General features: G+C 41.5%; 1 protein-coding gene across 1 annotated transcript in view; it reads left to right on the top strand.

Annotated features, from left to right (window-relative positions):
- ash1l (ash1 (absent, small, or homeotic)-like (Drosophila)) overlaps positions 1 to 16806 on the top strand; it is a 230528-nt gene that overhangs the window by 48112 nt on the left and 165610 nt on the right. Inside the window, 1 exon segment of the mRNA XM_028795096.2 lies at positions 15131 to 15861. Within this exon segment, the coding sequence (XP_028650929.1) occupies positions 15319 to 15861 (543 nt within the window). The 5' untranslated portion in view covers positions 15131 to 15318.

Here is a 16806-nt window from a genome sequence, read left to right as displayed (position 1 = left end):
AATATAAATATAAATATCCCTCCACCCCAGCAATAACAAGACACCACCAAATATATATATATATACTAGCAAAATACCCGCGCTTCGCAGCGGAGAAGTAGTGTGTTAAAGAGGTTATGAAAAAGTAAAGGAAACATTTTAAAAATAACGTAACATGATTGTCAATGTAATTGTGTTGTCATTGTTATGAGTGTTGCTGTCATATATATATACATATACACATATACACACACATATACACACATATACAGATATATTATATATACATATACACATATATTTTTTATATATATATTTTTTATATATATATATATATATATATATATATATACACATACATACATACATATACACACATAGATGCACTTACAATAACATAGAAATCAATATAAACAACATTAACATCATTATCATATGAGAATATGAAGTAATATATAAGAAGCACATTTCATATAAATATAAATTATTAAACAGTAAAATCTTCAATAATTTGCTACCGTGGCTTTTCGTTGGTCTGTCCAGGATTTTAAATCACATGTAGCTTGCAAACCGTTTCACGTATTGACTTGAAATGTGGTACACATATAATACGTCACGTCTGCTATCCGCTTTATGGGTGATGAATGTATTACTCTTTTTATGTTTATTTTATTTTAGAATCAACTCCTATCTGCGCACACCAGGGCGGCCGTGGGCAGATGCGTATGGTGTATTCACTCCATGTTATCGTGCATTGCGCTGTCACTGGTATTTTCATAAAAGAATTTGAACAATATATAAGAAGCGTATAAATTATTAAACAGTAAAACATTAACATTTAAGAAGTAAAGTTACATTGAGTACTACTGCAGTGCCTTCGGGTATACTTCATTTTTTCTTTGCCCATTACATGCTTAAATGTATACATTTTTTGGTGTACCTACCCGAGAACACGCGACATATAACCGACCGTGGGAGAAGCATGGATTTTAAACACGCGTTGAGTTCATCTGCTGGTCTCCCTCGTGGAATAACTGGTAATGTTTGAGTAAAATCTACAGCGAGTAAAACGACGTTACCTCCTTTTTTTTTTTTACGATCTCTGAGATCTTGCTTTTTTCGGTTCAAGGCTTCATAAGCTGTTTTATGTTCAATGTTGTACTTAATAAGTACTAATTATCCCAAACCATCATCTTTGAATGTTGCAAGACTTTCGCCTTGTATGTAGATCGGGGTAATTACATTCATTGCATTCCTAGTCTGAATCACAATGTGATTGTATGGGTGGTTACCTGGCACTGTAGGGTTGCCACCCGTCCTTTAAAATACGGAATCGTGCCGCGTTTGAGAATGAAATTGCGCGTCCCGTTTTGAATCAATACTGGACGGGATTTATCCCGTATTTTTTTTATCATTTTTTTTTTTAAAGCAGCGTCTCATGCAAATCATCCCACACGCATTTTATGAAGATGCCTCCTTTCCTACTTTTGATTGGGTAATACTTGATGTCATCGTTAGTTTGATTGGTGTTTTTAACTGTCCAGTGAGGAGGGCGTGTCTTTTAAGTACAGTGTGCAAAGTGTTGGCACTGAGATGTGGCGTCAGCGCCATACTTGAAGCCCCTAACGTTGCGGTCAGCAAGTCGGCTAACATCCGCCATGTGCCGTCTTTCAGTTGCGAGAAGCAGATCATAGAATGGTTGAAACTGTTGCTCCTTTTTTTTTTGTACGATCTCTGAGATGTTGCTTTTTTTCGGTTCAAGGCTTCATAAGCTCTTTTATGTTCCATGGTGTACTTAATAAGTACTAATTATCCCAAACCATCATCTTTGAATGTTGCAAGACTTTCGCCTTGTATGTAGATCGGGGTAATTACATTCATTGCATTCCTAGTCTGAATCACAATGTGATTGTATGGGTGGTTACCTGGCACTGTAGGGTTGCCACCCGTCCTTTAAAATACGGAATCGTGCCGCGTTTGAGAATGAAATTGCGCGTCCCGTTTTGAATCAATACTGGACGGGATTTATCCCGTATTTTTTTTATCATTTTTTTTTTAAAGCAGCGTCTCATGCAAATCATCCCACACGCATTTTATGAAGATGCCTCCTTTCCTAGTTTTGATTGGGTAATACTTGATGTCATCGTTAGTTTGATTGGTGTTTTTAACTGTCCAGTGAGGAGGGCGTGTCTTTTAAGTAGAGTCTGCAAAGTGTTGGCACTGAGATGTGGCGTCAGCGCCATACTTGAAGCCCCTAACGTTGCAGTCAGCAAGTCGGCTAACATCCGCCATGTGCCGTCTTTCAGTTGCGAGAAGCAGATCATAGAATGGTTGAAACTGTTGCCCCTAACGTTGCGCCACGGCGTGTGGTTCGTTTATACCTCGTGTCTTCTCATTAAACTTTTATCTCGCGAATATGTTATTGCAATCCGCAGCGGGAGCGTTTCTATAAACTTAATTTAAACTTACGTTTTACACCGTGCTTTGTTTCCCTTATGAACATGCCTGTATGCTTAACTCGCTCCGTTCTCAATTGTTTAATAAATTTTTTGCTCTTCGCTGTTTGCGGCTGTTCCTCCATTTCCTCCTACTTCGTTCTTTTATCTCGCGAATATGTTATTGCAATCCTTAACGGGAGCGTTTCAATAAACTGATTGAAAATAGTTTTGCATTTACCTTTTTAGTAAAAGGCGAGCTTTTAAGCCTGAGAAATCACCGCGTAAATGCACACGTTTAATTGGACATGTGTTAATATGTATGGTTACACAGTATTAAAAGACACTGAACAACGTCAGTTACCTTTGTTCCCGCGTTTGATAAAAGGTGAGCTTTTAAGCCTGAGAAATCACCCCGTAAATGCACACGTTTAATTGCACATGTGTTAATATGTATGCTTACACAGTATTAAAAGACAGTCAAAAATTAACGTCATTTACCTTCATTCCCGCGTGTGACTCATGCTGTAAATCTCTTCCTTGTTTTTAGTTCACGTGATTACGTAGGAGGCGTGATGACGCGATACGTGACTCCGCCTCCTCCATTACAGTGTATGGACAAAAAATATGTTCCAGTTATGACCATTACGCTTTGAATTTCGAAATGAAACCTGCCTAACTTTTGTAAGTAAGCTGTAAGGAATGAGCCTGCCAAATTTCAGCCTTCCACCTACACGGGAAGTTGGAGAATTAGTGATGAGTCAGTCAGTGAGTGAGTGAGTGAGTCAGTCAGTGAGGACTTTGCCTTTTATTATTATAGATATATATACAACAAAAACCCTCCCTTGTCCCTGTAACAAATAAACACACAACACGAATAACAACAATGAATGATAAACTGAAAATGAATGAGAACGTGAGTCCGGTAATAAAGAAACTGTCCTGAAAGCGGATGACTGAATTAGTGAATTTGCGTTGCTTGATTCTCCCCGGAAAAAATGGAACAGCCTCACCGTGAATCCTCGTGTGTGTGGTGGATGATTAAGTCCTACCCTGGGGTCTCTCGTGGTGAGGTCCTTGAAGTAAATCCGGCTGATGGAAAAACAAACTGGATGGATAAGCGCGATATGGAAAACAACAGGTACAGTGTGGTCATGACTGTGAAAAAAAAATCTCCTTCTCTCCTCTCTCTTCCTTCTCCTCCTGCTGGCTTAAATAATCCTGTGACGGCTGTGATTGATTGATTGTAAACAGGTGTTTTCCAGGTTTGTGGCTGTGGTCTCCTTCCATCATCCGTCCCCCTTTTCAGGGACGGCATTAACTGATACACATAAACAGTAAACGGGACAATGAAACAAGACGCACTCAGTACTGACATTTAACACTAACTATGTGGCCCCGCTACATTCCCCCCCCCCAACCTTGGACAAGGGAGGGCCGAAGTACGGCTTGAGATTGGCCACATGGATTGTGTCTATCTTGGAGTCAGTGCCGATACCCCTTTGAAACTGGAAATTGACGGGACCTGTTTGCGATATGATTTTGGCCGGACCTAACCATTTAGGCGCTAGCTTGGCGGAGAACCTTTTGCTGGCATCCGAGAGATGGTGAGCTCTCATCCAGACCAAATCACCCGGCTGAAAGTGCGCTTCCTTACGCCGGGCATTATATAACTTGGCATGTCTGGATGTCGAACTCACCAACCTCTGTTGGATTCCATCCATCCATCCATCCATTTTCCAACCCGCTGAATCCGAACACAGGGTCACGGGGGTCTGCTGGAGCCAATCCCAGCCAACACAGGGCACAAGGCAGGGAACCAATCCTGGGCAGGGTGCCAACCCACCGCAGGACACACACACACACACATCCATACACCAAGCACACACTAGGGCCAATTTAGAATCGCCAGTCCACCTAACCAGCATGTCTTTGGACTGTGGGAGGAAACCGGAGCGCCCGGAGGAAACCCATGCAGACACGGGGAGAACATGCAAACTCCACGCAGGGAGGGCCCGGGAAGCGAACCCGGGTCCCCAGGTCTCCCAACTGCGAGGCAGCAGCGCTACCCACTGCGCCACCGTGCCGCCCCCTCTGTTGGATTCTCCGCCGTAATTCCTCCATTTTAAATAAATTATTGTAACTGGTGGTTTCTGGATTAGGGGCTCTGGGAAGGAGTCGGTCAAGCGGGCCCTTTAGCTGTCTGCCCAGCGCATCCAAAGCAGGCGTCTCACCTGTGGCTTCATGCACAGCGGTGTTCAGGGCAAACCAGAGCTCGGGGAGCCATTTATCCCAATCCTGATGGCGTTCACCCACATAGGAGACGATCATGTTCTTCAGGGTCCGGTTCACTCGCTCTGTCATGTTAGCCTGGGGATGGTAAGCTGTTGTCAGGTTTTTCTTCACTCCCCAGGCTGTATAAAGTTCATCTAATACAGAGCTCGTGAACTGCGGACCCCGGTCTGAGACGATGTTCTTCGGCACCCCCCCAGCGGGTGAAGATTTCGTTCTTCAGGGTGGAGCAGATCTTGTTAGTTTTTGCGTCCGTTAAGGCAAACAGCTCCACCCACTTTGAAAAATAATCAATCACCACCATCAGGACGGTCTTCCTCGAGCTGGTAACAGGAAATGGCCCCATCAGGTCAACTCCCAAAGTCTCCCCCGGTCCATCCGCGATTGTCGATTGTAGAAATCCTGCCGGTTTACCAAGTGGGTTTTTGAGCTGCTGGCAGGTGATGCACTTCTTCACGTGGTGGCAAACGTCTTTCCGGACAGACGGCCACCACGCAACCCCCAGGATCTTAAATAAAGTTTTTGTCCTTCCAAGGTGACCACCTAAAGGACTGTCATGATAGTAATTTAAAAAGTCGGGGATGAGCCCTTCCGGAACGAATAGTTGGTGTTGCAGACCCCCAAGGGAGGATGGAGTGGTCCTGTACAGAACCCCCTGGAGGTCCACGAAGTGTACCCGGTCGGTACGCTGCTGTTCCAGTCCCTCCCTGATGCTCTGGCAGAATGGACTGGTGGCTTGTGCTTGAGCCAGGTCTTCCAGGCTTCTTGGCAGAGGGAGGATCATCTTCTTTGCCTCTGCCAAACACACCATCCCCGGTGGCTCTGACACCCTGGACAGAGCATCAGGCACGATATTGCCACAGCCCAGTTTCTGTTTTTTACATGTCATTTCACTTAATACATATAATCCATTTAAATTTTACATCCTGTTTTGTGTACTTATCTTTTCTTATCGATTGTGGGGGAAAAGTTTAATTGGTAAGAAGTACGGCTTGATAGTAAGATTATTTCTCAGTCAATTATCCAAGCCACAGGTCTTGGGAGTGTAGCTGCCGGCTGGGTAAAAGGGGTCGGCCGTTAAACTTGTTTTGTTTCAATCAATAATGTTGTTGTGAGTCCTTATTGAAGCAAGAAGTATAAAATTAGGCAATTTACTATGGCTTTGTATATTGCCAGGGACATCATGGGGGTTGGTGGTAGGATTGGCACTCCAGTCATCAGTCAGTTAGTCATTATCCAACCCGCTATATCCTAACACAGGGTAACGGGTGTCTGCTGGAGCCAATCCCTGCCAACACAGGGCGCAAGGCAGGAACAAATCCCGGGCGCCAACCCACCGCAGGACACACACACACCAAACACACACTAGGGACAATTTAGGATCGCCAATGCACCTAACCTGCATGTCTTTGGACTGTGGGAGGAAACCAGAGCACCCGGAGGCACTTCAGCCACCGTAAAAAAAAATTCACGCAGCTCTGAGACGACAGACAGGACTCCTTTCTGCTCTTCGCATTATGAAGGGGATGAGGGAAAACTCTCAGGAACCCCATCCTTGAAAGAGTCAAAACTGTCGGAGAGCCAATGGGGTCAGGCCTGTCGGGGATCAGAACTGGTGTGGTGCTGAGGCGTCACCCGTGTACGGCAGCACTTGGGTCCCAATTTGAGGCGAGGTTTGTGAATTCTGACCACAGACTTGTTATTACGCTGAAGATCCAGCTTAGGTCCAGTAGGCTACCACCTACTAGGAAAATGAGGCTGGACCTGGCCAGACTTCAAGATCAAGCTGTTTCTGACGAGTTTGCATGCAGTTTGTGTGAGGAACTTACGAACTTGGGTGCAACTGCCGATCCTAATGTGTGTTGAGGGCTGTGTTACCAGTGTTCCCAGACGGAGGTATTTTATCTCGCACGGCACTCTGGATATCATTGAAAAGAGTCACAGAGCAAGGCTTGATGGCAACTCCAGTCTGTACTGGGAACTGAGAAGGATGGCTGCAAAGGCTCTGAGGGCAGATAAGGAGGCATTTGTTAGATGAATCTGTGTGCAAGGGACATACCATCTATGGTCTAGTGACCCACAAATCATTCAAAGCATTACGCATATCAAAATCTGTTCCTTAGAGTCACAGTCATGATGGCTGATGGAACGGTCCTTATAGATGACACCGCAGTTCTGACCCACTGAGCTGGCAGCTTTGAGCAGCTGTTTAAAGCTGATCCTCAAGATAGGACGTTGGATATCTCTGGGTCCACGGTCCTTGAGGCTGATCGTTCAGTTAGCTGTGAACCACCCATTCTCACTGATATTGCACACTTGTTGAACCAGCTGAGGTCAGAGAAGGCTGCAAGGATCTGTGATATCCGGAGTGAACGTCTCCAGACTGGTGGTAAGTCTGTCCTCCTGGCATTGCAAGCAATCTTTGCTTACATTTGGGAGATGGGCGTCATCTCAACTGACTGGAAAACAGAAATTGTCATCCCTATCTGGAAAGAGATGGGTGATCGTCTGGGTTGCGGCAACTACAGGGGGATATCACTGCGCTCTGTCCCAGTAAGGTCCTTGCTAGGGTGGGTTATCCTCAATAGGATCCACGATCACTTGCTCACCTACCAGCGACTAGAACAGTCTGGATTTATGCCTAAGAAGTCTACCATCAACCACATCCTGGCACTGAGAGCTCTCGTGGAGTGCAAACATGAATATTGGCACAGTTTCTTTGCAGCCTTTGTCGATTTTCGTAAAGCGTTCAACTTAGTTGATTGAGGTGCTGTATGGGACATCCTGAGACTTTGCGGGATCCCCTAAAGGTTGCTGAATATCATGGTTGTCCTGTACACTGGTACTGTGAGTGCTATGCAGAATGGAGGTGTTTTTCCCAGTTGATTGTGTTCTTGCTGCTACTCTGTTCAGTGCTTGCTGGGTCGTGGGGTCCAGCAGCTATGTGGCATCTGTTGGTAAAGAAAGATTAAGTGATCTTGACTTTGCTGACAGTGCTGTGATCTTCACGGAGTCAATGGAGGCTCTGATTGGGGCTCTCGAGAGACTGAGCGAGTGTCCAAGATAAAAACCACGATCCAGGTCTTTAATGACCTTTTAGGCACAGCCGTGTGTCTGTCTGCAGAGAGAGTGACGACCTTGTCGAGAGGTCTATTTACCTCAAAAGTGACATTCCTATCTCTGGTGACTCTTCTTATGAAATCAGTACATGGATGGGGAGAGCATGTGGGGTCATGAGGTCGATGGACAGGGGTGTGTCTCGTTCCCGATATCTTTGCAAAACAACATTTATTTATATAGCACATTTTCATACAAATAATGTAGCTCAAAGTGCGTTACATGATGAAGAAAGAGAAAAAAGACAAAATAAGAATTAAAATAAGAGAACACTAATTAACATAGAATAAAGGTAAGGTCCGATGGCCAGGGAGAAAAAATAAAATCTGCAGAGGTTCCAGGCCATGAGACTGCCCAGCCCCCTCTAGGCATTCTACCTAACATAAATGACATCAGTCAGTCCTCATTGTATTCAGCGTTCTCATGGAAGGACTTAATGATGACGGTCACGTGGACTTCTGGTCTTTAGTCTGTGGTGGTGCAGATCGCCACCACAGAAAACCGGAAAAAGAACAGAAGAGAGAGTAGGGATTAGTATGGATTTTGGAGCCACCATGAATAATGATAATTAATTGAATATACAGAGCATCAGGATTAAACTAAAATGAAGCTATGAGAAAGCCATGTTAAAGTAATGTGTTTCCAGCAGTGTTTTAAAGTGCTCCACTGTATTAGCCTGGCGAATTCCTATTGGGAAGCTATTCCAGATTTAGGTGCATAACAGCAGAAGGCCACGTCACCACTTCTTTTAAGTTTAGCTCTTGGAATTCTAAGCAGACACTCATTTGAAGATCTAAGGTTACGATTTGGAGTGTAAGGTGTCAGACATTCCGAAATATAAGATGGAGCGAGATTATTTAAGGCTTTATAAACCATAAGCAGTATTTTAAAGTCAATTTTGAATGACACAGGTAACCAATGTAGTGACATCAAAACAGGAGAAATGTGCTCGGATTTTCTTTTCCTAGTTAAGATTCTAGCAGCTGCATTCTGCACTAGTTGCAATCGATTGATGTCTTTTTTGGGTAGTCCTTAGAGGAGTGCTTTGCAGTAATCTAGTCGACTGAAAACAAAATCGTGAACTAATTTCTCAGCATTTTTCAGTGATATAAGAGGTCTAACTTTTGCTATATTTCTTAAGTGAAAAAGTGCTGTCCTAGTGATCTGATTAATATGTGATTTTAAAATTCAGGTCACAGTCAACAGTTACCCCTAAATTCTTTACCTCCGTCTTGACTTGTAATCCTAATGCATCAAGTTTATTTCTAATAACCTCATTATATCCATTATTGCCAATCACTAAAATTTCAGTTTTCTCTCTATTTAGTTTGAGAAAATGACTACTACTGGTGTTCCACAGGGCTCTGTGCTGGGCCCTATCCTTTTTACTATCTACATGCTCCCCCGTGGAACTGTCATTGGCAGACATGGTTTATCGTTCCATTGCTATGCCGATGACACTCAGCTTTACCTCAGGACTACTCCCACCTCCTCTACTGCTCCTCTGCCAACATCTACATTGTCTACCTGCCTGGAGGAGATAGAGGCTTGGATGAGGCTCAATTTTCTTCAGTTGAACAGATCCAAAACAGAAGCCATCTTAGTTGGTACATCACATCATCTTCGCTCTTCTACCATCACCAGTATTACTTTCTCTGGCCAAAATATTCCTTTTTCCACATCTGTTACTAATTTGGGTGTTAGAATGGACTCCCAACTTACTTTTGACACCCACATCAAATATCTCTGTAAGTCATCTTTTTACCATCTCAAGAACATCGCCAAACTCCGCCCATTACTCACCCTGGCAGATGCAGAGAAGCTCGTCCATGCCTTTGTCTCTTCCAGGCTGGATTACTGTAATGCACTCCTCATTGGGATTCCTGGCAAGAGTATCCAGAGACTCCAGTATATTCAGAACAGCGCTGCCAGGATCCTGATGAGGGTGCGAAAGTATGATCACATCACCCCAATCCTAAAAACCCTTCACTGGCTCCCTGTTTCATTCAGAATAGAGTACAAGGTCTCCCTTCTTACCCATCAGTGCATTTATGGACATGCCCCTCTTTATCTACAGGAACTCCTTACCCCCCCATAACTCCTTACGTTCCCTCCGCTCTGTACTCACTAACACTCTTCAAGTCCCCAGAACTAAGCTCAGCAGCATGGGTGACAGGGTGTTTTCATCGGTGGTGCCGAGGCTGTGGAATGCCCTCCCTGATTACCTGAGAGCCCCACAGTCGACTGAGGCCTTTAAGCGAAACCTAAAAACTCATCTTTTTAGAAAGTCATTTTGTTAAAGTATTTTATAGACTCTTCTGTTCTTTTTTTTTTTTTATATTTTATTATTCTATTTTTACTCTGTAGCACTTTGGGATTGCTAAAATATAAAGTGCAATATAAATAAAATTTATTATTATTATTATTATTATTACTTATCCATTCAGAAACACAAGTAAGACATTGTGTCAGTGAATCAACAGAGTTGGGGTCATCAGGTGCTATTGATAAGTACAGTTGCGTGTCATCGGCATAGCTGTGGTAGCTCACGTTATGCCCTGAGATAATCTGACCTAATGGAAGCATGTAAATCGAAAAGAGCAGCGGACCCAGGATAGAGCCTTGTGGAACACCATATAGAATATCATGTGTCATTGAAGTATAATTACCACAACTAACAAAGAATTTTCTACCTACCATGTAGGATTCAAACCAATTTAAGACACTGCCAGAGAGGCCCACCCACTGACTAAGGTGATTTCTAAGGACGAAGGTCCAAGTCTTTAGAGTCCTGGTACTTACTGTCTTGCTATATGTTTGTGAGACATGGCCGCTATCCAGTGACCTAACACGAAGACTGGACTCCTTCGGTACTCTATCTCTTCGGACTTTGTGTTGAATGAGCAGTTGCTCATGGAGTCCTGAATGAGGCACTTTACCTGCATTGTGAGGGAGAATCAGTTATGGCACTATGGCCATGTGGCACGATTCCCTGTGGGTTATCCAGCTCACAGGATCCTCATTGTTGACAACCCAAGTGGCTGGACCAGGCCAAGGGGATTCCCAGGTAACACCTGGCTGCGGCATATAGAGGGTCATTTCCGGAGGGTGTGACTGGACTGGGTATCTGCCTGGGGAGTTGCCAACCAGGATCCTGAGCTGTTTTGTCGTGTGGTGAATGCAGCAATGCGCTGTACCAGTGCATGTTCCCCCACCTGACCTGAAAAGAAAATCAAATTTTTTTGTGTGAACTGAATGCCTATTTTTCAACATTTTAAACATAAGTAATACCATTGCTCTTAAATGATATATGCAGTTAATTTAAAACATTTTCAGTTAACAGAAATTATTGAATTCTAATTAAGAAACTGATTTGAATGAAATCTTCTGCCACCAATCCCTCTAGGACCAGCATTAACTGGTAGAAAATAACCAAAGTTATAGACTGACTATTGCAGTTTAAATAAAAAATTTAATTCTGTAATGAAAATAAAAATGGACTTGAATGTTTTCATCACTTTCTTAAGATTTTAAGTTGTGTTTTGTTTTTCATCTTTGAATTCATTTTTAGCTTTTAAAATAATCATTACAGTTATTGGATGCCTGATTTAATATACTGTACAATGCTGAGTGTATAGCATGTAGGTAATGCTAAAGGCTTGGTGTCTTTTAATGTTTCATAGTCTTTAATTTTAGTTTTACTTCAGTTCCCAGTAAGTTTTAAAGTTTGTAAATATGGTATCACAAATAAATTAAAGGTATGTTTTTAAGTAGTACTACAGTATGTGAGCACAATTTATAGATTTTAATTCTGTACTGTTTATTTCCTGGCTGTGGTGATTGCTGTATTGTATCCAGGTTGAACATTTGGCGGGTATCAAAACCTTCCTTTTTAATGGCAGCCTAAGGAAGTGAAGAATTTTTTTTACCTGGACATACTGCTTTTTGATTGTTTTTTCTGTGCCTTCTTTTAGTTATTTGTTTATTGGATGTCACTTAGTAGCCGTTCATGCACAACTTGCTGACAGCACACCACCATCTTCCAAAGTTATTTGTGTATGTTGCAATAAACCCACAAGTCAGTCAAACAATAATGGTATTTTTACAAACCCAGGGGTTCCTTCTTTGAAATAAATTGTAAGGTTCCCTGTTGTCTGCTCTCTATCATTAGTAAAATATGCAATTTATTCATGCCTCACAGCTTGAATGAATCTGCTTTATCAAAGATCCCACCTGTTTCGAACCACATACAGTGGAAGACTCATTAACCCTGGATAGCTGAATTTCACACATTTCCAGTAATGCATCATTGTCAATGATTAGTTACTTGTACTGCATGCCAAAGCTATTACAGGAAATATATTATGTATGTGACAGGTAATCTTCACGCATTATACACAATCTTCTGTGAGTGCATGCAGATTATTTAGTTGATGTGCATGTGACTTGAAGTTTGTACAAGGGGAATGTCATTGTTGTCGTCTTCCTCAAATAAACAGAAAACATAAGGTTGAGAAAGTTCTAGAAAAGTTACAGAATGCTAATGATACAAAATGTGAAGACCTTGAGTCACAGTTTTGACTCTATTAAGAATGTGTTTTCTCAAGGTCTCAATGCTATACTTGATTTGTAAGTACTGCTTAGTAGAACTCTGAAGAGCTTCAGCGTACCCTTTTGAAAATTTGACAGAATGTCACTGGCCATGTAAACTTGAAAACACAGGGAACCAGTGTTTGATTGAATGTATCTGAATCACACTGCAGTATACCACACTACCACTCACAGTTTCACGCAGGGACCAACCCTGCCACCCAAAATTTTAATGTCACTTAATCACTTCACATAAACTTTCATGGGGGATTGTTCTTCGATCGAGTGTCACTGAATCGTGCCACACCACAGGTCATGTTTTCATGTGGGCACCCCACTTTGATCAAATGTCACAATTTTTTAATTTGCAAATTTTCAACTTATATGCTAAAAATGTACTATTTAGGGTGATTGTGCCCTGTTCAGGGCTACCAGTAAAGGCGCTATCCCTCAGCACTGGAAGAGGCTGGTATGAAAAAGTGTGCATGTGCAGTGCGTATTTTATACCAGATGTAATGTGTAAGGAAAAAAGCAACAACAACAAAATGAAAAAAATAAATAAATAATATGTAAAAATAATAACTAAACTAAACACACTAAACCTTTGCAGGGCAACTGCAACAGTAGGCAGGAGAAGATGTGTTAATTGGAGCAAAAAACTCCAATCTGTTATACAATATGTAGGGGCTCTCTGTGTCTAGTGGTATACAGAAATTGTTTCAAGGACTGGCATAAAAAATAATTTTGAAGAATAAATACAAAATTATTTATGCAAATAGTTACAAATTATGTGTTGCTTCATAGTGATATAAAGTGTGTGTGTATACACTCAAAAAAAATAAAAATATAAGTGAAATACTTTGAAATAATTTTGAGAGATTGTTTAAATACAAGAGACTAAATGTTTCCAAAAAGGGGGACAAATGGTATAACTTTGCAATGCATTGGGATATGCGATCTATACTTGGTACAATAATAGGTGAAAGATTGGGACACAGAAAATTGAGTATATGGTTGATTGTCATAAAATGTCTTGGTTGTGTAAATTAAAATAGTTTTTTTAAGGAGAAATTCCTAAAATGTATACTTTTTTGTATTTTATTTAGTTGATATTGATGGGAAATAAATAATTTTATTAATATATAGACATTTTAAAATTTGAAGTGTTATGCTCACTACTCATTTGAGGCTCCATTATTACATAAACAGAATAATAGCTATTTATTTTTGGATATGTAATACAGGTTCAGTAATGCCAAAAAATCCTTACTTCACTTGTTTCGTTAGGCAGTGGTCAACATTTTTTTTTAAATTATATCCTCTATATATATAAAATCCCTATGTGCGTCCAGGTGTCCGTGTGTGGGTGTCTTCTGATGAAGTGCCATGCGCGGGGCACGGTGCGTTGCGCGATATTACTGTCAGAGAAAGTTAGAGGCGTTTTACGGAAATACAAACCAGTATTACTGCGAGAGGAAATTAAAGGTACACAATACAGTGACGCATATTTCAGCCACATACAAGCCAGTATTACTGTCAGAGGAGATTAAAGGCATATTACTGACGCGCACGCCTGTATTACCGCCAGAGAAAATTAAAGGTATATTACAGACGTACAAGCCAGCGGACATACAAGACGGTATGCTTCAATAAGGGCGCGCACAGAAAAGGCTAGCCTCAAAAGGGCGACCTCAATTGGGCGCAGCGAATAAAGGCGCGCGTAAATAAAGATCTGCACCTTTGTTGCTCTTCACATATTCAAGAGCCATTTGAACTAAATTATCTATGAACGCCTTTATTCGCCACGCTCAATTGAGGTCACCCTTTTGAAGCTCGCCTTTTTGTGCGCGCCCTTATTGAATAGAGCCATACAAGACAGTATTACTGTCAAAGAAAATTAAAGACACACAATACACGGCGGCAGCCCACGAAGAACGGTCAGCTCAGCAAGTAAACATCAACAAAAGAAAGGTTGAAAGAAAGAAAAACACGACCAACAAAAAGAATGAGGTCAAAGTCCCTTGCCATTTAATATACAGTAGACTGTTCCTACTAATGTTTATGCACTACTGTTCTAGCACCTGTTATTGTAATAGGCTAAATGACTAGTGTATCATAATTGCTATAAGGAGATATCTAGAATTAAAATGCTATTTTAACAACTGGAACAAAAGGCAGAGTGCAAAAAATAGTACGTTAAATCAGGTTTGCAGAAAAAAGGTTGACATTATGCACTTTTCACTTTGTAATTTTTTATCGCAAATTTAAATTGCTTGTGTTGTGATATCTCAAAAATATCAATTTGGAGTTCACTGAATCAAAATATAAAAGAATACAATGTGTGTTTCTAGTGGACAACAAACAAAAATAGCTTGATAATTTTATTTGAAGTGTACATTGGAGAATAGTACATAGCAATCAGAAATATTTGTATTATGGTCAATTACAGCTTCTTCTTGTACATGCAGTTGTGTCTTAAAATATGAGCTGTATATTTTACAAGGGTTTGGATAGATTGTGGTTTAGTATTCTTCCATCTTTCAATTTTTCACACGTGATTAACCTAGTTGACGGTTCAGGGGGCCCTGGGCTTGTTCTAGAAGCATCAAGTGAAAGGAATAAGTCAGACACAGACGGGGATACCACTTTTTTGTAGAAAATATCTTGTTAGAGATAATCAACATTTTTTTCTTTTTTTTCATTCTTTCTCTTTTCAGGTGAGTTGTACCTGTTTGATAGAACTGATTCCTACAGCAAGCAAAATATTCTGAAATTTCTTTGGAATAAAAATTTTCCGTCAGTGCTTCTTTTTCTGGATTTCATCACTTAAATCAGCTGTTAAAGTTAGGAATTGATATAGTCATTTTCAGCCTTTCTAGAAGTGGGAGAAAACCCCCTCCTCCACATGGAGCAAAGGAGTCCGGGGCAGCCCTGCCCTGATCTGGAAGGAAATTCAGGAAAGGGCCTGCTCCCATCTCGAGAGGGGGAGGGGGAGAAGGAGGCAAGTAGTGGAAGCGGGGGTAAGGAGGAAGAAGAAGATACTAATGCAAAACAGGATAGTACCGCTAGTAGTACTGGAGATACTACAGGCACTCCTGGAGAACTTGTGATTGAGGGATTGAAAGATGCAGGCACATCTTCTTCTGATGGTAGCTCATCTGCTTTGTCAGATCTACAAAAGCAGCAACAATTTTCGGTCAAAGAGGCCAGCTTCTCTGAAGGCAGTGTAAAACTCAAAATTGGTTTACATGCAAAAAGGATGAAAAAACCTCCCAAAATTCTAGAGAATTATGTATGTCGGCCTGCCATCAAAACCTCTGGTCGTCATTCTCGAGGAGGAAAGGCATCTCGTGGGAATGCAGGTCCTGGAGAGTTAAAGGAGAAGACATGCCTAAATAGTAACACCTCCCAGGCAGTAACTTCTTCTATTTGCCCGACTTTGAGACGAGTAAGTACATGGTCTTATTCTTTACATTTTGTCACCAGTACTATATGGCAGTGTTTTTTTTAACATTGTTTTACAGTTGTTTACCTGTTATTAAAGGTGAAATTATCTATTTAGTAAAATTTAGTAAAATGTACAACTGTTACAGGTTTTGTAAATAAATTAACCTGTGGGAATCTGTTGTAGGTTAATCAGTAATATATATGATTATATGCATGAAAATTAAAAACCCTGCTCATAACACATAAGCACTTCAGTCCCACCACATTCAGTCTTTTACAAACTCGCTCTGTTTTAATTTCGCTTTTGGTTGTGTTTTGTTATCCCTCTTACTAAAGGTCAGAGATCTAACAGAATTCCAGCTCATCTGCCACAGCCACAACTAGCGCATGACCAAAAGCATGACGTTCTATGCTTAACTCAGCTTTTTGTCTCCCCCTATATACATTCCCTATAGGCTTTTTATAAGTTTCTCTCACAATCAGCTGACAAGGGACCTGTTCACCCATTTATTTGTCATGCGTTCCCCACCCCTTTAAACCAGTGAGTTAACTATGCTTGTGCTCACCTGCTTACTTCCTTCTTCCTCTTGGTCACATTCCATAGATTTTCAATTGAGCTCAGGTCTGCAGATTGGGCTGGCAGGGTCATGATCTTGTGGTCCTCCATCCACACCTTGATTGACCTGACTGTGTGGCATGTAGTGTTGTCCTGTTGGAAAATTCAATCCACAGAGTTAAGGAACAATGTCAGAGCAGAAGCAAGTTCTTCCAGGACAACCTTGTACATGGCTTGATTCATGCATCCTTCACAAACAAAACTCTGCCCCATTCCAGCTTCCAGCCTTGCAGAAGGACCCCCAGATCATCACCGATCTTTCACCAAATTTTACAGTAGATACGAGACACGGTGGCCTCTCCAGGTCTCTATCTAACCATTAGACGACCA

The sequence above is a fragment of the Erpetoichthys calabaricus genome, chromosome 2 (genome assembly GCF_900747795.2).
Source record: "Erpetoichthys calabaricus chromosome 2, fErpCal1.3, whole genome shotgun sequence".
Classification (NCBI taxonomy): domain Eukaryota; kingdom Metazoa; phylum Chordata; class Cladistia; order Polypteriformes; family Polypteridae; genus Erpetoichthys; species Erpetoichthys calabaricus.
The sequence above is the reverse complement of the archived record's forward strand: the minus strand, read 5'-3'. Positions and strand labels throughout refer to the sequence as shown.